At 38.6% G+C, this 25,868-nt stretch overlaps 1 protein-coding gene across 6 annotated transcripts in view; it reads right to left on the minus strand.

Annotated features, from left to right (window-relative positions):
• RMDN2 (regulator of microtubule dynamics 2) overlaps positions 1–25,868 on the minus strand; it is a 92,098-nt gene that overhangs the window by 34,601 nt on the left and 31,629 nt on the right. For 4 of the 6 annotated variants that reach the window (XM_019281199.3, XM_010391705.4, XM_039568222.1 and 1 more), the window contains exons 8-10: positions 18,159–18,257; positions 16,339–16,392; positions 16,170–16,250 (exon numbers count right to left, since the gene is read on the minus strand). In XM_019281199.3, the coding sequence (XP_019136744.1) occupies positions 16,170–16,250; positions 16,339–16,392; positions 18,159–18,257 (234 nt within the window). Of the gene's footprint in view, positions 1–3,288; positions 6,397–6,767; positions 15,693–16,169; positions 16,251–16,338; positions 16,393–18,158; positions 18,258–25,868 lie in introns of those variants that run through there. The other 2 variants (XM_019281200.3, XM_019281202.3) reach the window with 2 other exon arrangements.

Here is a 25,868-nt window from a genome sequence, read left to right on the forward strand (position 1 = left end):
CAGCGACACAGCTCCCGAGCCGCCAGAGCACATCCCCGAAGGACGCTCAGCCGCTGATCACACGCACCAAATGTGCCAATTCCCCACTGCCAGGGCCCTCCTGAGCCCCATCAGGGGCCGCTGTCCCCGTTGCTCAGCCGGGGCTGTCGCCTCTCCTGCCCGGCTGGCTGCTGCTCGCCAGCTGGGGCACTTGCTCACACACTTTGTGCCAGAGGTACTGTGTGCTGCACGGGCTCTCCGCACGCTCCAAACCAGCCAGGAACCAGCATAAATGCTTCCCAAGGCTTCATCTTCCCTGACAGCATTTTGGGGCCGAATCGAAAAGGAGGCCTAAAAGGTGAAGCCTATTTTAGCACTTACTACTGTGTGTGTTCTCCACGTGTTTTTCTTACATATTTTATTTCAAACCATCCTCGTGGGTGAAAGAAGCCTTGTCAGCCCCATTATTTCAGATGTGGAAATAAGTTGTGGGAGGGAGGAAAAATTCTGTGGCATGCAATAGGCTAGAGTAATCACAAAACTCCCCCTCTAGAGAAAATAAACTAATTACCTTTAGAGAAATCATATATGGTGGATAACTAACTAAAAGTATTGCTCAAATGACCATACAGATCCAGGTCCAGCAGTTTGTGCTTTTTTCCCCCTTGATCTATTGTTCTGAATTTCTCCCATGACAGCTGAAAATACCTGCCTTCTCATTTCCTGAATCAGCCTGTTGGGACATGTAGGAATGGCTGTAAAAGGGCATGAAAGCAGCGCACTGCTGGAACAAGCTGGACGGAGTACTAGGAAGTACAGAAGCAAATGTCACACAAGGCCATGCAGGTACTTTTCAAAATCTTATCCTGGCACAAAGCCTGGGACTCACTGATGTCCAGAGACTGTTTTGCCAAGCTCTCAATGACACCAAAATGCCACAGAACAAATCACATGAAACTACTCTTTAGTGAGACAAACACTTCTAAAACAAAGATGTCAAATGACTATGGGATCACACACTCAATTATGGTCTTCTGTGCCAGTGTGCACTGGTAATTCTTGCTCAGGAATTAAGGGTGAAGGCACCAGCAACATGGTTGTGCTTGAAACTGCCAATACCCATACACTGGTGGTATAAAAATCAACAGACATTCTAGCAGTGCTTTTGTATGAACCCCTCACTCCACTTAAAAGTGTTGCTTTAGATATATTCTGCTGTTCTAATTCGAAAAACATATTTTATTACTGTTTTAAGACTTCATATATGATTTTTCAGGGCATTATGTAAGCTGGCCTAACATTCTGCAAAACAGTAATCCTTAACCCAGAGCCACAGTCAGGAGCTTTACAAATGAATTTTCATTTCTTCATAAATTATCCTCTTCCAAGATTAGGAAAACACAAGTAAATCACTGAATCTACTTTGCTGATTTGCCACACTTTTCTGGACAACAAACAAGAACATTTCTCTCTGGAGACTGAAATTTCAACAGCCATGTTGATTACCTTTATCCATAAATCAGAAACCTGAACTTAGTTTGGAAAAAGCACATCCATATTCACACCCATATCCTTAACACATGTTTAGGTTACAATATTCCCAGTAAATATCGTGTGGCTCTATTTTTAGCTTATACACGTAGGCAACTCAAACCAGCTCATAATTAATCTTAATAAACAAAACATATGAAGAGTGGACAGACGGTGTTTGCGTGTGTGTAACTTGGGTATGTAGCTAAGTAGCTTAACCCCACAGTCACATCATGGGTCAGCAGCACTACCAAGCACAGAGCTTGGATTGTTCATATTCAAGTTCACACTGCATCCCACAGATACTTCTAGAGTAACTGGCTGTTTATTTAAATGAGTAAAATATTTCCTAAAAAAAAAATTATTAATGTTTCACATTCTTAGTTCCAGTGCTTCATTTCCCAGCATCACACATGCATGGGTTACACAAACATAGACAGGGCCAGAAAAGCTTACTTCTTTTTGTATTGTCAAGACAGTTTGATTTGTTTCTTCTCCAAGGAACTTGGAAGCCTGTAAGAAAGAAAAGTGCTGGAAAATAATATAACCTTATGTGCAGAAGAAAAAAGAGCAAATAATAATGCTGGCCCTTCGGAGTTACTCCTTGAGTTTGCACTGGATGAATGCTGCAATACAATTTTGTCACATTACCACAAGATTTTCTGATTTGGAGTAGTTGTAATGCACTACTGTGCCCACTGAAAAAAACACGACAGGACTACCTTCCAGAATGTCCAGGAAAATTCCAGAAAACCCACCAATCTTGCTGGAATTCATAATACCTCCCTACAGTTGTAGATACTTCAAGTAGAAGGTGATAAGGCTGAAGATAAGTAGATCCAAATAAGCTGCTGTGTTTGGGTTCAGCATGGCTGGCTCTCTGGCAGCCATTTCTTCACTGGATTTCTTTTGCTGTTATTTTGGTTTCAGTGTTGGTTTTTGCTTTTGGGGGTCTTTGTTTTTTAGTTCAGCCTTTTACTACTATAATAACAGAGCTACAGGCATGGATTTAGGTGACAGGGTTTTTTTAATTGAACTGGACATAGGACTTGTCACTTTCTTTTCTAGATCATCAGCTACTCACCGCTGGTGGACAGCTTACTAATTGATTGCAAAGTCAGTGTATTGATATTATTACACAGAAATGAATATCTCACCCTGGCTCTGCAGAAGGAAAGACAGAACTCTAAACAAAGTAGTAGGAGAGGGTATGTCTCCTAACCATTTCCACAACGTGTCTGTGGCCAACTGCTACAAAAAAATGTATCACGTGCTTTGTGTGTTACAGAGGGACAATTGCAAATTGGGATTAGGATTTGGCGACAGAAGCCTTAGCTTCACCACAAGAAATAAAAGTTACCTCAATCATCACAGATGGCAGAACTAGTAGATTTAACTGTAATGAAGCACATAAATTGTGGTACCAGGTCAAGGTCCCCTGGGCTCACTTTTTTTTCAAGTAAGTAAAGAGACAAGTTACCACAGAGGATTTACAGTGTAGGTACTGGAGGAGAGAGCAAACAAGAGATGCCACAGCAGAAGAACTGAAGGAGGTACCATGGCTTCAGGAAGTCTGCAGCCCCATCTACTCCATATGGCTTCAAAGCCTGCAGGGGGTTAATACAGACTCACAGAATCTAGCTCCTCCACAGAGACAAAACTACGGAAGTCACTGTCTGCTTGTGGATATTTTAAACAAAAAAGAAAACATATGGCCCTCTGGAGCTATGCTTGCTTTTTCTCCAGCTGGTATGACACAGAGAACAGATAGCCTGGGCCTACAACTAAATGCAAAAGCTTTATTCCAAGGAGCAATTAAGTAACAATTTAATGAATGTGCTTCAATTTTAAAAGTTCTCAGATTAGCAAAGAAGAAACAAAAAATTTGAGAATGCTCATGTATACTAACTAGGAAAAACTTCTAAAACCAGAAAATATCTTGGCCAGTTCTTACCTGTGTAATATTTCTGCAAACTACAAAAGACAATTTAGAATGAACAATTGAACCCAACCTTTTCTCTCCCAGCTGTTAATTTGTAATTCTACATATACACTAGTAATGAGCAAAAATTAAAACAGAATAATGGGCTTAATTCAGAAGGCTGAAAAGAAAGATCAGTAATTACATTTATAAAATCAGAAATTTCATTAAAAATGTAACCATGTGAATTAAAACCATGGTTATAATAAGTAGTCAAGGGCAATCATGATGCACATCTTTAAATTCAAGTCTTGAAACATGCTGATAAATATTTCAGAGTACAAACTCATTTGGTAGTCTGGGCCTAAACGCTGGGCCAGTGTGTGCAGACACAGCCCACCAACTTCTCAACCCCTGCAGGAGTGCCTACGGCTCATAGGGAGCTGGAATTGTGCACTTCCCAGGGACAGCAATGCCAGGAGGGATCTTAAGAAGTCGTCTAGTCCAACCTCTACCAGAGGATGAACTGTGCCTTAAACACTGCCAATGCATGAAATCTTATTTAACTTTTATATTAAAACTTAAGTAAGTGATTTTATAATGTTCTCAGGAAATGTATTGCAGGGCTTTGCAAAGTTACCATCAGGATTACTTTCTCTTAATGCCTAATCTGAAGGTAGGCAATTACCTCTTGTCCTATGAATAGGGAATTTGGAGAACAAGGTTGGGGTTGTTTTTTTACTGTCTTCACCGCAAAAGCTTTTTAAAATGTGAATACTCCTTTAGTCCTTGCTCCTGCAGACTAAACACACCAAATTCTTTCACACAAAATAATGTTGTCTAGCACTCTCATCTTTCTTGTCTCTCTCTCTGCTGGACTCCTTCCAATTAGCCCCCAACCTCCTTCAAGTGTGGTGCCTGAAACTAGATACAGTATACCAGCACAGACCTCATTAGAACTTAATAGGCCTAATCAGAGTAAAAGGTTATTTCATGTGAATTTAATGGGGAATGCTTATTTATTCAGTCTAGTATGAAATTTGCTTTTTCACAAAAACGTGACATTATTGACCCATGATTAACTTGCCACTCACTGGAATCTGCATATCCTTTTCCACAGAATTACAACTAGCCTGGTCTCCTCCAATCTCTTTCTGTTAATTACTTCAATTCAAGACTTTATATTTGCCCTTAATGAAGCGAATCCTAATTTCAGCAATTAATGTCAGTAACTTCTTGTTTTAATCTATTCCTCCAATACACTTTTAAGCTTTCATCATCAATAATTACTTGTAAATGAAGTATCTATTGCATAATCCAATTTATTTTATAAAGGATATCAATTAGCATAAAATTGATTTCAGTAAAGGCCTCCTTATTACACCTTGCTGGGTGACAGTGAATTGTTAACAACAACCCTAAGCACAAATCACTCTTGTAGATTCTTTTAAACTGTGCTTCCTGCACTGGCTGTGAAAATGTCCAAAGCAGACTTTAGCAACAGCCCCTTACCAAAGTCACGACGTATCACCTTTCCAGCTTCCCTGTTCACTAGTCAATTATTCTGTGTGAATCACAACACTCTGTCATAGAATGAACTGTTTGATAGCATTTATCTTTCACAGTATTTCTCCTTTTCTCTGAAATTATGTATTTTAAAAAAAGGACTCTTGAATTGAGAAAGACATATATAAACTATTTTTCCACAGGATGAACATTAGAAAAAAGTAAAATGCATATTTCAGTTTGTGAAGATCTCCGTCTTTGCCATGAAGTGATCCACATCATCTTACACATTAAATAGATCAAGGGAACATATAGTTGTCCTTACTCAATTTTATGTCCTTTAACAGAAATGCCTACTTCTTCCAGATATACTCCCTGCATCTAGATTAAGATCCTGAATTAAAAGCCAATGACAACTAGCCTTTATTCTTCTAAAAAGTTTGGTGTATTCTGGATCATGCCAGTGGTGAATGGAAATTCTTTCCCTATCTGCTACATTTTATTGAAAATGCTGCTGTCCTACACAGACAGAAGTAGGGCTTTAGTAGTCTATTTTTATGTACAGTTTATGTTACATAGATGATCTAAAAGGGTAGTGATGGACACACGCTGGACAAGGTTCTTCAAAGACACTGATGACACCACGTTAGGCAACTCTTCAAAGAGAGAGCCAGACTTCACAAACTTGATGGAGGTTGTGATACAAAATCCATTAAACATCACAGCTGTAATAGATTAATCTAAACAATTTCATTTAATTGGTCTGATCTTTAATATTGTACTTGATGTTACAAATAAATTATAACTTTGACATTTAATTTATAAAATTTTCATATTTCTTTGTAAAACCAGCAGTAGGTTTAAAATAAAAAGAGCTTTGTTGCGGCAGCGGCTTTCTTTAACTTGAACAAGATTGTAATTTTTTAAGAGCAGAGAAATGTGTAAACGTAAATATTCATGATTTTCTTCTGTACACATCTGTGTAAATTAGTTGATATAAATATAATTTACTATAGAAACATTTTTTGTTTGTTTATGCTACACACAGTTCTATGCTGGCATCACATACTAGTTGATTGAACTTTCAAAGTGAGATTTATTCCTTTTGCATTCTTACCCCCAGTATGTCCATTGCCAGCAGTGGACTTGATGTTCAGAGAATCAGACTCACAGTGTCAGAAATCTAAAATTAAACTTCAGTACAAGATTATAAAGAATCAAAAATTAATGTATTATTTTAGTATCATAATTGCCGGACACTTAAAGGCCATGATCCAAGACAACCAAAATCAATGACTGTTTTGCCATTGACTCAGCTGAAATTCACCCGCAGTTTCCAGTCACTGTAGATTCTCATTTTAGTTTTGCAATTTTATTACAGCATGAAGAGTTAAAAGTATGTAGTATCAGAGCTTCAGTGTGAGAAGTAAAGCCTCTAAGTCTTTCTGGGCCTCTTTATCCTGAAAGAAACAGACAACCATGCATCAACTTAGAGAGGATAAATCCCTTCATTTGCCTAATATGTGCCTATCCACATTTCTTTACTAACAACAGACATAACACACAACTGCAACAGCCACAAAATGTAAAGACTGCCTAGTAAGTTAATTTATCAGTGAACACAAAAATAAAGTTTGAACTGAAAACAAGAGCCAGATGGCAGCCCTCCCTTTACAGCTCTGTTAAAGCACTTAAAATGTTAGCCCACAAATAGTCTTCTCAGCAGACCAGTAAGCCCTTCAGCCTGGGATATAACTTTTATTGGTGTGCTTTGCATAAAGTATTGCCTTGCCTTATACCTGATGTAATCTTGCATCCCGACCACGTGCAGTTTTTCTATGCACATTTCTATCACATTCTGTGATGTTTGCTAATGATTTATTAGGCAACTAAGAAGAAAACATTGGGAAATGTAATTCATGACATAGGTTAGATTGTGGTTTCAGTGCATACAGCCAGACCTACCTGTAATAGCCACCATGGGCTGACTGCACCCTCAGTATCTTCCAGACTGAGCTCTGCCTATGCTACTGGGCTCACAGCAGAGTGCGGCCAGTGTGGGAGCAAGAGAAAAGTGACCTGCTGTGCTCAGAGCCAACACTACACTGTACTCCTAGGGCAGCAGGAAAAGGCTCCTCTTAGGCCAATGTGTTAAGTGCACAGTTTGCATGAGGATTTAAACCTATCCCAGGCCTAAAACTGTCTCACAGGTAAGCAGTGACATATGTTTTGGCTATTCCATGTATAACCTGCTTGGAAAGGGGCACATGAATATAAGCATGTAATCACGGAACAAAAACTCCATTATTCTACTTATTTTTAAAAGTCTCCTGGATATAATCTGCTTCCTTTAGCTGCTGCTGCAGAACTTCTAGCTTGCAAAATGCACCTTGGTTTAAAACCACATTTCTAAAATGTCAGCACCTCATACCTGCAGGCTTGTAAAGGTCCAAACACCCAACACATGCACCCATGGATACTGAACAGTGCAAGTGAAAAGTACCTGCACATCACAGATTTTGCTAAGTATTTCTAATGACAGGGACCAGTAATAACAATACCACAGGATATTCTGAAAGAAAATACTGTAGACAGTCAGTGAAGTAATCACTAAATTTCAGGATCACTTCATTACCCAATCAACCAAAGAGCTGGAACAAAATACAGAACATTTTAGAATATATTTTATGGGTGAAAAAATTCCTGCTTCTCTTTATTTTGGTTAGCTGTCTATAATGTCATGGAGGAACAGAGAAGAATATTGAGATGATAGAAACCATATGCCAGACATGTCAAACTACATTATATTATTGGTCTGGATTAAGGCATTAATACATTAGCTGGACACTTCTCTTGGAGTTACTGCCTTACTCCCACTGGCAACAATACGCTAAACTATCTGCCTAATCATTTATCAGAGGCCTTAAAAGGCACACACTGCAAAGCCAGTAAGCTCTTGCCAAAATACTCTAACAGAAGGAAATGTCATACAGGACTGAGCACCCCTTAAACTCCACGTCACGACAGGCTGTCTGGAGAAACACGCTGTTGATTTCAACAAAAATTGAAAAACTCAAAATTTTCCCTTAATTCAGGGAAAATACACTCTTTTCTGTACTGACTGTGGTCAACTTGTGAAAATTATTCTAAACTCCGTTAAATAAAAAAAGTAAAAAGCCAGATATTGTCCCATGCTAATAAGAAATGCAGAAGTTTCATTGTATGTGGTTGTACTCTTATGACACTTTTCTAAGATGAAAATTATAAAGATGCAGGTTTTCTCGTATCTGAAGAGTGTTCAGCATTTCATGGGTTGATGGGATTCTCTACTCATTTTGCAGGATACAGCATTTTAAAAATATATCTCAAAATTGTTTTGGATAATTGTCTCTCTCTTAAGAAGTAAAGGATTATATTGGGCAATGATCTTTACAAGTTGCAAAGGTCCAGAAAATATTGGGCAATCTTCCCTGAATCTTCCTCTGGGCTTAGGAAAAAGAACGGAACAAACCCATGATTGTTCTAAGAACTGTCTGGAGAAGAAACTGCAAACGTGCAAAGCATTCTACCTTTGGTTTGCCAGCTCTAAACAGGACTACAGCAGTAAAAGCAGGAATTATTGTTGCAAACTACTTAACGGGCTGCATTAATTGAGCCAGCAGCTTCCAGTCAATAAGAACAGATATGGCAAAAGCATTGAAAAAAATCAGTAATGGCATTAAAAACAAAGCTGAGAGTGATCAGTGAAGGGAACTATTATGTCACCTTTGGATAGAGTCCTTCCAGACCAAGAGGTGTGTCACGCTAAAAGGAGAGAGAAGCCACAACTCTGTTCAGTGTACCAGTTTCCAGTTTTAAGGGTGAAAACTCATTAATGCCCAAAGCTTGACTGCTAATGGAAAGACAAAGCCATAAATCCTGTCTTGGGCCAACTCTCCTCCTTGTTGATTTCTGGGTCTGTGGCTTTCTGAAAATGAACAATAAGGTCGGCTGCTTTTTTTTTTTTCAGACAGCAGGCTCTCCCTTTAGAGTGTGGCAAGCAGAAGGAGAGGTGCAAGTCATAGGAGGAACGCAATATACTTGCGTCAGTCCCATTTGTTCACCCTGAGGCTTAGTTCAGCACTGACTGAATACATAGCCAGTTTCAATCCTGTCTTTCTACTGTCAAGGCTTACATTTATTAAACACTCCTTATATCATTTTCAGAGTTGAATATGAGTTCAAAATGTTCTGCAAACTGCTACACAAAAGGTATTCAAATTACAGGGCCAGGGACTGCATTTTGCCTTATTCCTATTTTGTTGCTTTACTTTTGTGTTTCAACATTCGCAGGGGATATGCACAGGAAAAAAAGACCTGGGAGGCCAGGGACTGAACAAGGGGAGAGAGGGAATTGAAAACAAGAGCAAGAAGGAAGAGAGAGCTGGTGGGAAAAAGGGAATGTTGGCTTAACTGGAAGTAGTCCACATTTTGACAGTTCATTTCTGCTTAAAAAAATTTACTGATACATTTACACAGATAGTTACACATATAAATGTGCATGTAAAAATTAAATGGCAATTAAAGCCAAGACAGAAAGATAATGATTTTACCTTCCATCTCTGCTAATTATTTCCTTATGCACTAACACACTCAACCCAGGCACTGCACATGTGTGCACTTGTTGACAAAGTCCCAACTATCAACAGAGAATGATACACCCCCATGACCACAACCAAAATGGTTACACCAGCCAACGAAAACATAATTGTGTGCAACCACTGCCAAATCTCAAGCTGACATGCATCCTGTAGGGTTTCACTGAAGTCAGCAGAGCAGCATGGTATATTAAATGAGCTGGGCTGCAAGGGTGGTCCAAAGCTGTACTCTGATATGCAGTAACAGCAATGAGGTGCCGAGAGACACTCCTGCTTTTGGGTACAGCTGTATCATTCCCTCACAGCTCCAGGAGAAATCCTGGACTGTAACAGAAGAGACTCCCAAACATGCACAAGGATTGTTAGAGAGCAATAGCTCTTGTGGACAGTATAAATCATACAAAGCTAAATGCTATCATATCCCTTCTCGATTTTTGACAGACTCACAGATGGCGTGACTGTAGTGTGCACTAACAATTGTATAATACCATCAGTATTCTCCTTTGATACTGCAGTACAGCAATGCAATCATCCACATGCCACCTTCTATATGACTGCTGTCTGTACAAGATAGGGCATTCTATGTTCTTTCAGACTATCACTACCTTCCTCTGGGGATTAACTATAACTTCTCAAGGCTTTTAGGATAAAGGCAAGCACAGCTTTAAAATATGCAGCTGACAATAATTACACATTTTCAGATATTACTTCAAGTAGAGGGAAAAATACCCTTTCACACCCAGAAGAATATGAATAAACAGTTCAACTCATTCAAAGACTACTGTTGAAAAATTACAAAACAGCAGAATACAATTTAGAATAGTGAATAGTCATGTAAAATTTTAATCCACTGGTTCTTTTCTAACTTGAAAGACTAAATTTCACCTATGATCTGGTTTTCTTTTACTATTGTACACTATGTGGAGCTTTTGGTGCTCAAGACATTCTCCTCTTTCTGTCCGGCTGCTGCCTCTCCCATGATGGGACCTAAAGCTTTTCTTTCTGCGCAGTCATTGCTGAAACATTGCTGCAACACGACTGCACCCAGTTACAGCCTCCTCACAAAGGTGCCCATCAAGGCTTTCCTTCACCCTGTATATTGCCTCCAAGACAATATATTTCAAAATCCCAGAAGTCTGACTACTCTACGAAAATTCAAAATAGGTTTTTGCAAATCCATTTTTGTAATTCTGCAGTGTACCACCGCCTCTGTGAATACTGCTCCCACTCTGCCCCTGCATCATCAGAATGCCAGCAGAGGAGACACACTCCACACTTTGGGGAACTGGCTGCTGACCAGTCTTGCTGGACTAAGAACTATGCTAAAACTGTGCTACCTTTGATAGGATGTTGAAACGAATACTGTGTGATAGTCAGTTTAATCATAAATATAATAAGCTTGGTATTTATCAGGATAGACTTCATCCTTACGTATGAAACCGTGACACTACAAAAAATATCTTCATCACTTTTCAGAATCAATTTCAGAGGGAAAGAAGAAATAAGTACACAATACAAACAAACCTTTTTTCAAGAACTTCAAAAACATGCAGATAGAAAATTGGTCTGATCACTAAGATAAAAATAGACTATTCTTTGAAGTGCAAAATAATGTAAAATATGGGCAGTCTCAAATTATTTTAGCAGCTCTTTAACAAATGTATCGTTTTCTCCTTGAATTTTAGTTTGAAATCTGATGTCTTTATGTTTTTTAAAAAGTGTATTCTCTGAGCTTGAAGCAGTCAGATCCATTGTATACAAACCCACTAATTAAGGAGTAGTTTTTTAAAGCATACTCAAAAAACATTTTAGCTTTGAGTTTGTGGTAGCTATTAGGAAGCTCTTGTTCAACTCCACAAACAGTACTAGCAGAAAAACAATAGCCTAGAATTCAAAATGAACACAAATCTGAACACTTCCATTATTTTTCAATTGAAACACCATCAAATTTTGCTGGCCTTTTGGAGGACAGATGTGCAAAAAATCTAAAGCAACAAATATTCTCTGAAAAGAACGACATTTTTTATTGAGCTGAAGATGTTGTGAAAAGAAAATATTCTGGTCGATGAGAAAACAAAAACACTTTTATAAGGTTAGCGCAAATTATTCACACTTTCAATTGGTAGTTTTTTTCAAAAACAGGTCATAATTTGTAACCTTCACTTTAAAAGCAAGAGTAAATTACTTTTTTCTCCTCAAAATCCTACTTAGAAGGGCAGATTACCATAGCAGCTTCAAATGAGATCTGTTGGAAATATCACAACAAGGTCTGCTCATACGACCAATCTATGTTGGCTGGAGTAGGTATTTCTTGGAAAATCTTGAAAAATCCAGATACACAAATGGTCTGTTGTAATAGAACAGCTGATGGGTGCTGAAGTATATAGCTGACCTCTCTCCCATCCCTCTGCAACTCCCACTTTTTTCCTTACAGACGATATTAAAAATGAAATTAATAGCCAGGGAGATCAATTATGGTGATGTAAAAAACGTGTAAGGAAATTGTATGAGCATGATTTCTTCTCAGCAGCTGCATTCTTGTGTAAACCTTCAGCCATTGTTGCTGCCTATTACTACATTTATCAACTCCTCCACAGATGTCACTGAGGCTGAAGCAGAGTCTTTAACAAGTCTCTGCTTCCTCCCATTCTACACCTGTAAGAAGTGAATGCCATAATCATCAATTTCTGTAATATCTAAATTTCTCTCACTTGTTAATTTCAACTCTGAACTGCCATAATTTCTAATTACTGGGAAGAAGTGCCCAAAATCACCAACAATTTTGTAAAATACATTCTCAGCTTTAGGGAAGTTTTTATCTGCATTTTAAGTACAACTTTCAGCAACTCAGTGCAAATAGATTTCCTTTGCATTTTTCCCGCTTTGCTGTCTTCATCTCTTCCAAGACTACACTTTTTGTAACATAACTGCTGCTTTTCAGATTCATTATAAAACATGTAATAGAGACTAGAACCTTGAAATTTTAATCTCTTTCTCTGCTAGGCTATTACTTTCTTTGTGGTGAGCCTACCGGTCCAACAAGCACAGAGTTCACTCTCATGCTCATGCTCATGCTCATCTCCAGATACAAGAAAAAATAATTTCTTGACTATTATACTTTATAATCCTACATTGAGACTTGAAATTCTACAAGTTCCAGCCTTGAAATTTCCAACAATCTTTATTATAAACAAGAAATTAGTGTCTTATTTCCCTTACAAGCAAAGGACCACGTGTTTAACCAAACACACACACATTCGTTTTGTCTTTCTATACGCAAGACAGACACTTGTGCTTTCAAAATTAAATTACATTTTTGTCTTCAAATTTAAAAAAGTAATTTTGTTCTACCACAATAGTCCACCACATCTGGTTTCAACAACCCTTCATGTAGTCACACTCAGCAAGGCTTTGAGCACACTACAAAGTAATGAGTCTCAGTAAGGGTAATGCAACATTCACTAGATGAACAGAGCAGCTGTTAAGCACTTTACAATAACTCACAGCAGCCCTGAACATTAGGATCTCTTTTACTGAAGGGGCAAATGTTTCCCAGGACCCTGAGGTTATCCACCTGGGTAGCAACCAGAGAAAAACTGGACAATTTAATGTCCCATGCACCTCCAGCAGTGAAGTACCACTCCACCATATGACAGTATTTACGGCCAAGGAAGGATTGCATGATTCATTGGAAGTTTTTGTTTAGAGAGGATAGAGAAAGGTCTCTTAAGCTGCACTGTAATATCAGATTTGTTTTTCCAGATGTAATTTGAACCAAATCTAACATATTTCCTTTAAAAAATAAAAAGCATAGACTGATAAGTTAGAAATGTGCCAAACTATTTCAAAAAACTGTCATGTATTTAAAAATCCTCCTGTAACTAAATTTACAGGACTCGCTCAATAAGAACTTTTTTCTTTTTTTATAATTTCTGTGTATCCTTTTTAAGATTCACAATAGGTTTGAAACAGGCTGTCTGATTTTTTTTTCTTTAACAAGAATTAGCTATGCTTGGAAGCCCCTTTACCCCTTGAATTAAAACATATTCTGTAAGTGGTAGAACAGAAGTGGATGCACAGAAGGGGTACTTTGATCTGATATAACATTCAAGACAAAAATAATATCACTTAAATCAAAATGCTACATGAAATGAATCCTAGAAAAAGGGTCAAAAAAGTGTCCCGAGTTACAGCAGCTGAGAATTTGACCTGAGGATTAAAATGAGCTATGGGCTACTTCACTGATGCCAAGCACCTCTGGTTCCCAGAAGTCATTGGAAACTGTGGATGCTCAGAAGCAATAAAAAGTAAACCACTGTCTATGATTATTTTTCTGCAAGATGATTTGTATCATGAAATACTATACATTTCCTCTTTGTGGCACCTTTCCAGCAACTTTGTCTCTCAGTCTGCTCCTGATTTTATGCCTTTATACAAATACATGTTTCTTAGTAGAAGCCAACATCTAAAAACAATAAAGGAATTCCCCTGCTTGAAGAAAGAGAAAACTCATGTGAGAAACTGTGATTACACTTGGGAATGATGGGTTTCACATGACTGTGACAAAATACCACACTGCTGACAACCTTGAGATCCTGTGCTGTGGCAAACAGAAAGAAATCCTCAGACTGCTGCTGACCTGTGCTTTTTTTTCAGACCACGAACCCCATCTTCTACAGGGCTGCAGTCAATTCAGGCACTTTATTAGCATCTGCTTATTACTGTCTCCCCAATGCCTCTTCAGTCTTATTACAGTCTCTTCCCTCTCTTAAACTAATCTCACTAGATGTTATTCCTACATACAGCTCCAAGTGAAGGAAACCACTTCACTTCCAACACGTTTTCCCAAAAATCAGCAACAGTCTTTCTGTAACACAATAACCAAAACAACATGTAATATTCAAATTCAGATGGGATTTGAGGTAACAGTCAGCAACAGCAGAGTTCATGTTGCAGATCTCCATTTCACAGTAATTTCTTTCAGCGTGCACTTGGGTTTTTTACCCTGTGCTGAGTGCTTGGTTGGTTTTTTTTTTAATTGAATTACATACTACTGCCCTGATACCATATTTTTCTGGATTCTTTTTTTCTAAACTTAACTCAAAACACACCACAAGTAAACAAGACAAAGGAGACAAATCTGTGATATCTATAGAATTAGTCAAAACTGGAGTGGTCAAATCAACTTCTCCTCTTCAGACGGACAAAAGATTTTTGGGGCCCATTTGATGCTCACTCTTCTGTTCACAGACCAGTAATTCTTATTCTCATCATCACCTTGCTTTCCAGAATACATACACCTATCCCTCAGACTGCTTCTGAATTCCTGCTCTCACCTCAGGGTTCCCTCTCCTTCTCAGGTCTGCTGATACCTCAGAAACGTGATGGGATATTAAACAGATAATTTGTAGCAGTCTTGTTCTGCCTATGCTCTGTAGTAGGCAAGCTGAAGGTATATTTTAACAGTAAGTAAAGAATAAAGCAGAATTAAATCATTGTTAATGTCATATCTGTATCAATACATATTTAAAGAAACACTGAACATAAGCAATGATTACTTAATTAATGACTGGTACATACTATAACTTGGGCCAAAAATTAGGCCACCCAGGAGCAGCGGCTGGTGAGGCACGCAGTGGTCTTTCTTCCCAGCAGGAACACTTGACATAAACATGTTAGTGCTCCGCACACAGCACTTATTGTCAGTCAAGTTACAGAGTTATTTAATGGTCTTTTTCCTTAACTTCAAAGAATTAAGTAGGAGGGGGCCAATTCCTCTCAGGAATCACCTCTCTCTCTCCATACCACATCTGCTGTGCTGAAAGGGGGTCCCTTAGGCTGACAAAGCTCAGGTTTGAACTTGTCATGCTCTAGGATGGTAAGATGTTTCCAGTCATAGGTCAGTCATGGGACTTGCTTCTACATGAGATCACACAGTGAACCTTCTTGCCATCACTTGGTTTATATTTGAGATATTAAACAACTTACAGTCTCTCAAATATTTGCAGAAATTTTTTGTCCACATACCAAAAATGGGCTTCAAGAAGAATCTAGTAATCTCTTACAATGAACTATATTCCAGCAGATGTGACTTGAAGAACTGTGCCTCCTTAACTGCCCTGTGGTTGAAGACAAAGGCAATCTTGAATAACTCATCTACCTCTGCTGTGGTTAACATACTGTCCTTGAGAAGAATCACAAACCAGAGGCTTTCAGAAACAGAGATAGAGACTGTAGGACAAAAAGTCCAGAGTGCTTTCAACCGAGGAAAATGTAGGTCTGGGGAAAATTTCAGCACAGCTAGAGTGACACACTCAATTGCTTATACTGAAGATGATCTAATGAAGTGGGTTAAATTACAAAGAGTACAATTCAATTTCTGATACAGACAAGTCTCTGACAGTTCCCTAAACAAAGATTTTTTTTAAAGCTGTTGATACAGACAACTGTAATGAGCCAACCTAGAGTGGAGGAAAAAGGAATGATCTGTGTTCAGAGGAAAAACTGAAACATTATGTTGTTACCAGCAGTGCAATAATGGATGCCAAAGACAAGAGAGCAGTCACAAGGGACAAGTTATCACTCTCAATACCCACCTCATTAGTAACTGAGAGAATTGACAGTGCAGAATCACAGTACTTCAGTGCATTGTTTTTCTGGCCAAGATCTTTATAGCACTGAGAAGAAAAAACATTTTGTTTCCAATCAGACCACTGTAAGAACACCAGAGTCTACAAATCATTATTTTTAAAAGAACTTGGTTACCTTTGCCAAATACACATAATTGCATTTGGAATATCCTGGATGCATTTCTTCTGCCTAAATAATAAAAAACAGGAGAGAAAATAGACATAAAACTTGTGTGATGAGATTTATGTGGTCTGCATAACATTTTTAGTAATGCAGTACATTTCCTCAAACATCAGATGGAATCATCCCTACTCTACGTAATGCAATTTGTTCAGTAGCACTTCAAAAAAAATCAAGAAAACAAGAAAATACAAAACTCAAACCCTAAACCAGGCACATGAGATGCTGATAGTGAACACATTAAAATGTTCTGTACTGCTTGCTCTCCTCTCTCCCTTAGTGCTCTGTAAAGATCTTGGGTCATTCCGTACAAGATCTATTGGATTAATTCACTTACATGGTAGGTTTGAAGATACTACTGTCTCTAGATCATGAATATTTATTTCCTCATCAAAGAAATAAGAAAGCAACCAACCATTCACACTTCATGTAATGAGTAAAGGACTGTGTTTATCAATTTTACAACTATTTCTCTTCCACAGACTCTTATCTTCTAACTCTGGGTTCACCTCTCTTTCCAAAGTATCATCTTCTGAAAAGTTCAGGTCATTAAAAAAATTCAAGAACGTCTTTTTTTTAAAACACATCAAAGACAAAAAAGCTTGCAAGATGAATAAAACCCTTACTAATTATCTACTAATGAAGAAGCAGCTTTTAATCAAAAAACTTTTTCCCCTTTTTGGAGGGAAAAACTACATCAGTGAGATTTATAGTAGCTGTAATCCTTGGACCAAAACAACGCTGCTTTCACCACAACTGTGTAGAATCAAACAACTGAAAAAGAAACCCAAACAGTTGTCTTTTAGACAGTAATTTGATTTTTGTTGCTGAAGATGACTTAAAACCACAGTCACTCTGCAGCCTACCACAAAATGCCCTGAAGCTAAAGCGAATGTTTGAAATTATTTCTAGCACTTCTGGAATGTGACCTTCAAGATAAAATCTCTTAAACTGGGAAGATGGTAATGTATTGTACTGTCCAAAATTCAGGAGATCATTCAATCTTTAAATAGACTAAGAACACAGAAAACAAACACTCTTGATAGTGAAGAAAATCTGCCTGTCCTATTTCTTTGAAAAACTTTCTGAAAGTAATTGTAGTGATAGTAGGTTATGCTTTGAATCCAGTCAAGTGAAAAACTTGTATACTTGTATGCTGTTGAGCTCCAGAAGTAGAAATGGTTCATGTGGAAGGCACTGAAAGATAGATTTATTTTATTCATGTGGTGTTTTGTCGTAACCGTGTTCAAGTAGAATGCCCAGAAACATGGACTTATATGACAGAGCTTTCTTCTCTACTTCACTACAAAGGCAATTTCATCTCCACAATTATGAAGGGCTTCTACTGAAATGCAACGGAAAAGAAGTTTCAGATCAGAAAAAGAGAAGCATCACAATGTCAAAGTTTTCCTTGCCTATGTTAACGCTCTTGCAGAAACAGGCAAATCAGCAACTATCACTATGGTTCATTTGTCTCAAAAGCATATGTAGCTAATCTACAACCATATCACACTCAATTCAATACCTATTAACCAGGGCAATTCATTGGAGAATTTCCTGAAACTAAATAAAGAAAAGAAAGGTGCTAACCACTCATGTCCAAACTAATTTTAAAACTGAAAAGAAAAACATATTTTAATAGAGAGCTCAGTGGTGTTTAGAAAAGCCCCGAATTTATAGCTACTGAACATAGTCTGTTGAACAGACATCTTGACAATATTCACATATAACAGCTGGTAAGCAGCAATACAGGAAAACCCTTGGCTAGGACTCACCTTGAGGAAATTCTGCAATGCTTCTTCTACTGTTGAAGTTGGTGGAGTCCCAAAGAGAGCAGCAGCTACTTTCTTTTCAATCCAAGACAACTGAGCTACCTAGAATTAAAAAAAAATGAATTTTAAAGTCCGATTTCTTTAGAGTTCCTTCTCAGTTTTGCAGTAAATACTGTCTTTCACATTGTACTGCTTACACAATATATTTTGGAATAGAACCGGTAAAGGAATGCTTTATAGTCCCAGTTTGGCCAGCCCAAAGCAGTCCTTTGGATTTTAGAGTCGTATGACCAAACACCAACATCCTGAATATAAGATTATTCCCATGTTCAAAGTACATTTTAGGTTTCATAGCACCTTGCCTTTTTTAAAAGCCTAAGTCTAGAAATAGTGCTTGAAACCTACTAAGGTTTTCATGAGATAGACAGCTTTGCATGACAATCTATGCACTTGACTACTTTCCTACATTATGAAAAGCTGTTGCTGCAGTAAAAATGTGTGTCTTTGGAGGTTGTATAACAAGTTCATTTATTACACAGAAGCTGGTGACAACCGCTGTTAAGAAATAGGCTTCATTTTTAGCTTTTCCAATCTGACAAATAACACTTGCCAATGACCTCTTCTCATTACAGGAAGATGAGCTGTTATAAAAGGACTTCAGGGAACTGTCATATTGCCACACAATGCATATGACTTCTTCCCTTACATACATTGACACCTGACAGAAACTGCTTTGGTTGCTGCCATAAGGTATTTGGCTCTATCACCCAACCCTCACAACTCTAGCAAAGGATGCAGTTGCTAAGAAATGCCACATGAAAGAGCATGTTTAAACGGAGAAGTGAAGCCACTTTCCTTCGGACACTTCTACCACATCTGTAAAGAAAAGTCAGGACTTTTTTTCTTCACATCAGTATTTGAGCCACAGCACTGATGGCTCCTGTCATAGAACAGATAAGTCAAAAAATGGTAAAAACCAAGATTCTGTATTGTCTGGCCTGATCTATGCTGAAGCAACACAGAGAAGAGATACACAGAGGCAAAGAAAGAGAGCCTCTCATCAGAATCACATAAGGACATCTATTTTTCAAAAGGAGCTGCAATTCAAATAACAGACTTCAGCCTTGAAGTAAAGTCTGTCCTACTGCTATAAAATTTTAAATGGTTTTGGATGGTTTTAGATTATTCCTGCTTTATTCCCTTGCTTCTCAATATCTGCAGGGCTGTCGCTGCTCCCCCTACCAGCTCCACCTATATCCAGCAATTATCCAGTTAATAACTGTAAAATACGAGAATCTCATAACTATCCACAGCTACCAACCAGAATGCTTCCCCTTTGAACAGAAATCAGGTTCTATCTACTTCTTGTTGCAAACTGCCCTAAAAATACCATTGCAAAGACTAGAAACACAGGTCAGCACACAACAGGAAAATGCATAGGATCATGTTTTCTCATCTGGTCCCAATGTCTCGAGCTACACAAGAGCAACATTGCGTGGAGACAGAAGGCATCCTGGTCAAGTCTTGCCAGCTGCTCAGCAGGGTCCCAACGCCTTTGTTACATTGGTTACATGTTGTCAGTAAGCGTCTCACACAAAAGCACTAAAAATTATAACCCAGGGAGAAACAATATTACAAAAATAAAGCTTGTGTTTTCATTCTCTCTCATGTATCTCACTCTTGAAGCTTCTTCTAAGAACATAAAGTGTTTTTTACAAAAGCTCTCCAGCAATCATGGAGTTCTCACTCATTGAAGCAACAAGGTTTTGTTGCCCCTGCAGTGCTTTCCTGCTGTGTTACAAACTGCAGCATGCTGCTTAAAACTTCTAAGTGTAGGTATGTATATAATATCCTTCCCCATTTCATTTCCCTCACTGTTGTATAGTTTCTGAGATATATTCTGCAAGAGTTATTAAAAGAATTTTTGCAAAAGTGCTGTTTTCTTCACGCCAATCTGCTGTTGCCATGTTCTCTCTTCTTTTGGAAGAGGAACGGGATTTCTACAGTTCTTGGTCCATCACATGAAGGGGGAGGAAGAGATGGGGTAAAAATAAAGGGAATGTATTACACTGTTCTCTGCAAGAGCACACAACACCCTGGAGATACACACTGCGCAGATACAATTACCACACTCATGTCTGCTGTTATGCAATAGTGAAGAAACAAAATTGCAGTTTTTCCATGAGGAGTTATAATTAACTATTGGAAACACAAGTTCTTCCTGGCAGTTACTTTATTTTCTTATGAGATTTAATCAGAACTGATTTACTGAGGTTTCAGTCTTTATTTTGTCTGGCTTGGGTGCTGCTTTGCACTACTCAAACTTTTAAAAAGCCCAAACATACATGCAGTTGGCCATTTTTATTTCACAAATCCCACCAAGCTAAAACAATGTTTAAAAGTGAAATGCATGTAAGCACATTTCACACAAAACCACCTGCACTGAAAGGAGGTTGTAGCGAGGTGGGGGTCGGTCTCTTCTCCCAGGTAGCAAATGACGGGACCATAGGAAATGGCACCGAGGGGAGGTTTGGATTGCATCTTAGGAAAATTTCCTTTACTCAAAGGGTGGTCGGGCAGTGGAATAGGCTGCCCAGGGAAGTGATATAATCACCTCCCTGCAAGTGTTCAAAGGCATGTGGGTGTGGCACTTGGGGACATGGGTTAGCAGTGAACAGGGCAGTGCTGGGTTAACAGCTAGACTTGATCTTAAAGAGGTCTTTTCCAACCTTAATGATTCTAATGATGCTATGGCAGCAGTGAGGGTTTTTCTTATGTGCACTCTATCCAGCATTATACTTTGTGACTATTCCAGAGACAGTCTGAGAGTTCTGTGATGTTTTCAGCAGTCAGACTTATATGCCACTAGCTTGATGAATTTGTTGCAGGAACTCTAGCCCTCCATATATGACGTGCCTAGTTTACACAAGTTGTCCAGGTTCCTTGCGTGGTCAATACAGAGAGAGAGGTACTCCCATCAGGCAATTCCTCTTCACCTACATTATCCTGGGATGAACACTCCTGTTTTTCTTTTCTTCCTTTCCTTCAACTACAAAAGGAGCACAGACCCTGGGGATAGCTAGAGACAGGTGAGGTGAATTCCATCACAACAGCTTAACTGAGCCTTAACAACAGCCCCACCTGAGTCTGTCTGCACCCCCCTATGACTGAGGTAGGACAAATGGAAAAGAGATGTTATATGCAATACACAAAATTGTGTCCCAGAGCAACAGTGATGAACAGGAAATTATATCCCTTCCCTAAATGCACTTAAACACAGTTTTTAATTTGAAATAACTTTATTTGAGTAAATCTTATGCCATGTTCAATGAAATGGAAACATCATTCCTACTATACCAAGTTATTAATCATTCTCTGTCTGTGAGCAAGCATGGAGAATGGAACCCCCGGTGTAACATGCTCTAGTGTAGTGCAGAATTGACTGCTACACTCAAGGTTACTCCAATAGTGCAAAGTGTATCTGGAGGTCCATACAAAATCGAGTATAAATGGAGTGTCAACTTCAGCAGAACCATGCTTTCACTTAGTGCATGTTCCAAGAGGGGTAGAGTACAGCAGGTAATAAAGAAAACAGCTACTGTAGCAAGTAATAGCTACAACAACAACAAAATTAAGGAATGAAGATTGGTTTTGCCCTACATGATTTCCAAATGTTAAGTGAGTTTTGGTTTTTTCAGTCTCCTAAACCCTGATGACAGTCCTGCCAGAAGCCTAAAAGTTCACAGAAGCACTGCAAGGAACACCATGTTTCCACAGAATATCAGGTTTTAATGTACTGGGTCACTCAAGAAACATGGCTCCCCAGCTGCCATGCATAAGGAGAGCGAGTTCCACCCACCCAAGAGCAACAAAGGCCTGAGGAACCATCAGCCAACTTCTGATCTTCCTTAGAACTGGAGGGGAGGGGGTCATCATGACAGTCTGGCCTTTGCCAAGGAGAGGAGGCCACTCTACAGTATCCCAAAGCAAATAAAGATGCTTGTCTCAACCAACCTCTCCTGCAGATCTGTCAAAGAACAAGCTGTCATCCATTTATTCTACCCAAATCTCTGTTATATCCAGAGATGGAAGGAAGGCACTCCCAGAGTTAAACTACAGCTGAACATAAAGTTCATACTCAGCACTCTCCCATCAGGCCTCTTGTATCTCTGACAGCCAAGGCAAGAAATATGGTTCTCCCCTAAATCCTGGGAAAATGGATTTCATAATATCCCCTTCTCTTCCTTAGCCTAGGATCAGCAAAAATCTTATATATATACTGAAACACTGGCTGGATTTTTGTCTTCTGTTTGTTTTTTATGAGAAGCAAACCCTGCCCACTGACAGCTCCTTTCAAATTCCAGGATGTTGGTATGAAGGAAACTAACCCGCTTGGATTGAAAAATCATCCAGGGTTGACTTTCAGCCCTAAAGGACATCCTCTTGCACTGTTTCCTTGCTAATAGCTCACTGAAGACGTATCAGACAATTGTCTTCCATAAAGGCAAATCACACCATGGATCCAGCTTCAGTAAAATATTAATGGCACCTAATTATATATCCCCAGAGAGTTTATTTTTCTTTTTCATTAAAATATACTAATGTAAAATTGTATTAAATCATTTTGCAATGTTTTGACTTCTGGAAGAGATTGAGTAACTGGACACCAATTTTGAAATACTGTCTTCCAACAAAAATATTCTCTTTCTTGCCAGCTGAGGAACCAGGACAATCTGCACAGGCATTTAGGTATTTATCCAACTTGAACTGGGCTTATCAGTACAGGAAGCCCACTTAGAGAGCACACAAAGGACCTGGGTCAATTTGTTCCCTGATGTAACCCAAACAGATACTGGGATACACCAGAGACAAATCCAAAACATGGCATGTAACCTGCAAAAAGAAAATCCCAAGAGATCTAATTTTTAACACCCTACTAGCATTTAGCAGGGACTCTGATCCAGTTTCACAAGTACATGCTAGCTGTTCTGTACCTGTCCTGTAATGGCAAGTAGATATAAGTCTTAACTAGATGGTTTTATAAGCTATTTGAAACATTAAAACACTTTAAAAAACACCCATAAACATACAATTGTAAAGAATTATCAGATAATTGTGCCCAAAACTGTAAGGAAATAAAACTTATTCCTATACACCATGCACCACAGATCCATTCACTTCTTGTATACATAACAGATCTCACAGGCAAAATTTTGCCCATCATGACGTCTATGAAATGACTGGTGAAAATCTTGCCTACCTGATTGTGATACCAGAAGTATTTTTCTAACAGAGCTGAGATGATTCTGTGATCCTCCTCGTTTGTACAGCTCTACTGACTTTATAATGGTAAGAGACATAAGAAACAGCAAAAACTGATTTTTAGGCAAGGTGGTACACAACTGTCACTAGCTCTGCATCACAGACAAACCCCAGCTGCCGTGAGGCAGCAAAAACCCAGCTCATCCTTTCCACTGGAAGGTTCTGTGACACCTTGCATCAGCGTCATTTCTGGCCCAGCAAGAAAAACTGATGAGCAAGAAACTTGGCAGCGCTGTACCCCTGCTCCTTGCAAAGGACTGTGCTACACTGAGGAAGGTGAAAAATGGCAGTCAGGTCAAATTCTAGCAAAACTCCACAAATTAAACAGCTTTTACTAGTGCAGCATGCAGTCTCTGCAAATACATCTCAGTCTTCAATAAACCTGCATTTGCCTCCACTGGTTTAGGGGTGACAGGCTTGACAGTTGGACTTGATGATCTTGAAGGTCTCTTCCAACCTTGATGATTCTATGATTCGATACTTTTTACTTCAAAGTCTTTTCAATGGACTTTTATTTGTGAAAATGAACTGTAACCTTGAGTTACACTTGAAGCATCCCCATTTACAGTATCTTATGCAATTCCTTTTTTTCAGTTTGTCATCCAAAAAACCTATGCTAGACAATAGTAATAAGATCCCCTAACATTAAATCAGGAGTGAATGGGAAATATCTGACTATACTAGGAAGACTTAAGTACATGAAATTTCACAAAACTGTTATCAAAGCCTATAAAATATCAGAAACTTGTTATCTTTTTTAACTAGACTGCTTCAGTAAATGAGTATGCGACCAAAATTAGACAAAAATACCCTTGGGACCAATACCTATGAAAGAACAAATATTGCAGCCAATCCTAACTTGATCCCAAAGTCAGCTAGGCTAAATGTAAAAACTAACCTTCTTGCCTGAATCATCCCTTTTTCCTCTTTAATTTTCTCACCCTGGACAACACAGCCTTCCCAACCTCAACAACAGTGAGACTGAACATTAAAAACAGAGCATCTAAGAGGAGCATTATCACTCCATCTACAGCTACAGGTATAGACAAGTGACAAAGGAATTTTTCAACACTCCATCATAATCTCTATGACGAAGTATTTGGAAGCAATGCCACAGTCAACAGTCTTCTTTTGGGATAACTCCCACAGCATGAAACTTCACAGCCTCCAGAATGGGAGCAAGGAATTTGGCACATCTTCCACAAGCTCCTATGACTACCTATATCACGTGCATGGCCAAAACCTGTGTTAGTGGATCAGCACAGAAACCAACTCACTCTGCTAAAACTAGTGAGGATATTAGCAATCTCACCAGCTAGGGTTAAAAACTAGTATTGCCTCAAAACGAATGTTTCCAAATGACCTCATCCTGCTACTGAAAGTGTGCAAAACCAGTAAGATTTAAGAGCTGACAGCCACAGAAGTTGAAACAAGATGTTATTCAGTCCTATACTTGCATTTATTTAGAGTACGAAAATCTGTTCTATGTGTTTCAGGTTACTATTTTGTCATGGCTGTCACAGAAGGCAAGAATTAAAAAAAAAAGAAGAAAAATAGAAATCTGAAATCAATCCTTACATATTTCAGTGGCTACATCTGTTTAGGTAGATTGTTTTACTTAAATAAATGCAGGTCAGGTCATAACCTAAAGCAAATGCTAATCTGTGGTTTCAATGTTTAGTCAGGAAGCCCTGCATAGATGTTGCAAGCATGGAATATGAATTTGTAACAATACAGTACAACAAACCACACGTATTACTCAGTCAGGAAGTGGTGATTATCATGAAAACAAAACAAGAGTAAAATAAAAAGTGCAATAAGAACAAAGTGAGGTAGACTGAGATTGTGTGTTTCCAAAAAGCAGCAGCTCACATAAGAAATAAGCCATGAAAAACATCTGGGAGTATTTGGTATAAATGGAAGCTGCAGTTAGCTGTTGGACACAGCACAGTATAAAAGTGTTTAAGGAATCATTGGTGAGAGAGATGCTTCTCAGAGGCAGGACAGCAAGCATACTGCAGGACCATCTCCAGCAACTTATTTTTGCATAGCTAATGCTCATATTCAAGAATACACTGTGACAAAAAGCAAAATGCCAAGTTCCTTGAAAAAGCTGGTGTCATTCCTTATTCAAATCAACAGAGAAAATATATGGTTGCTGAAAGCTCTTTGAAAGTTAAATATATGAACTGAAAAAACTGCTGAAAGATTGCTTTGCATTAAGTCTTGTTGCAGATAAAGACAAAGTCTGCAATGTGTCACAGCAACTCCTTCTTTCCAGTTTGCAGGCACTTTGTAGTGACTCGCACTGGAAGTATCTGAAAGAAAAAAGCTTGGCTGGAATTCACTGTGCATTAGCAGTTATTATTCTGAGAAGATTCACAGTGATCT

This window comes from Corvus cornix, chromosome 3 (genome assembly GCF_000738735.6).
Source record: "Corvus cornix cornix isolate S_Up_H32 chromosome 3, ASM73873v5, whole genome shotgun sequence".
NCBI lineage: Eukaryota > Metazoa > Chordata > Aves > Passeriformes > Corvidae > Corvus > Corvus cornix.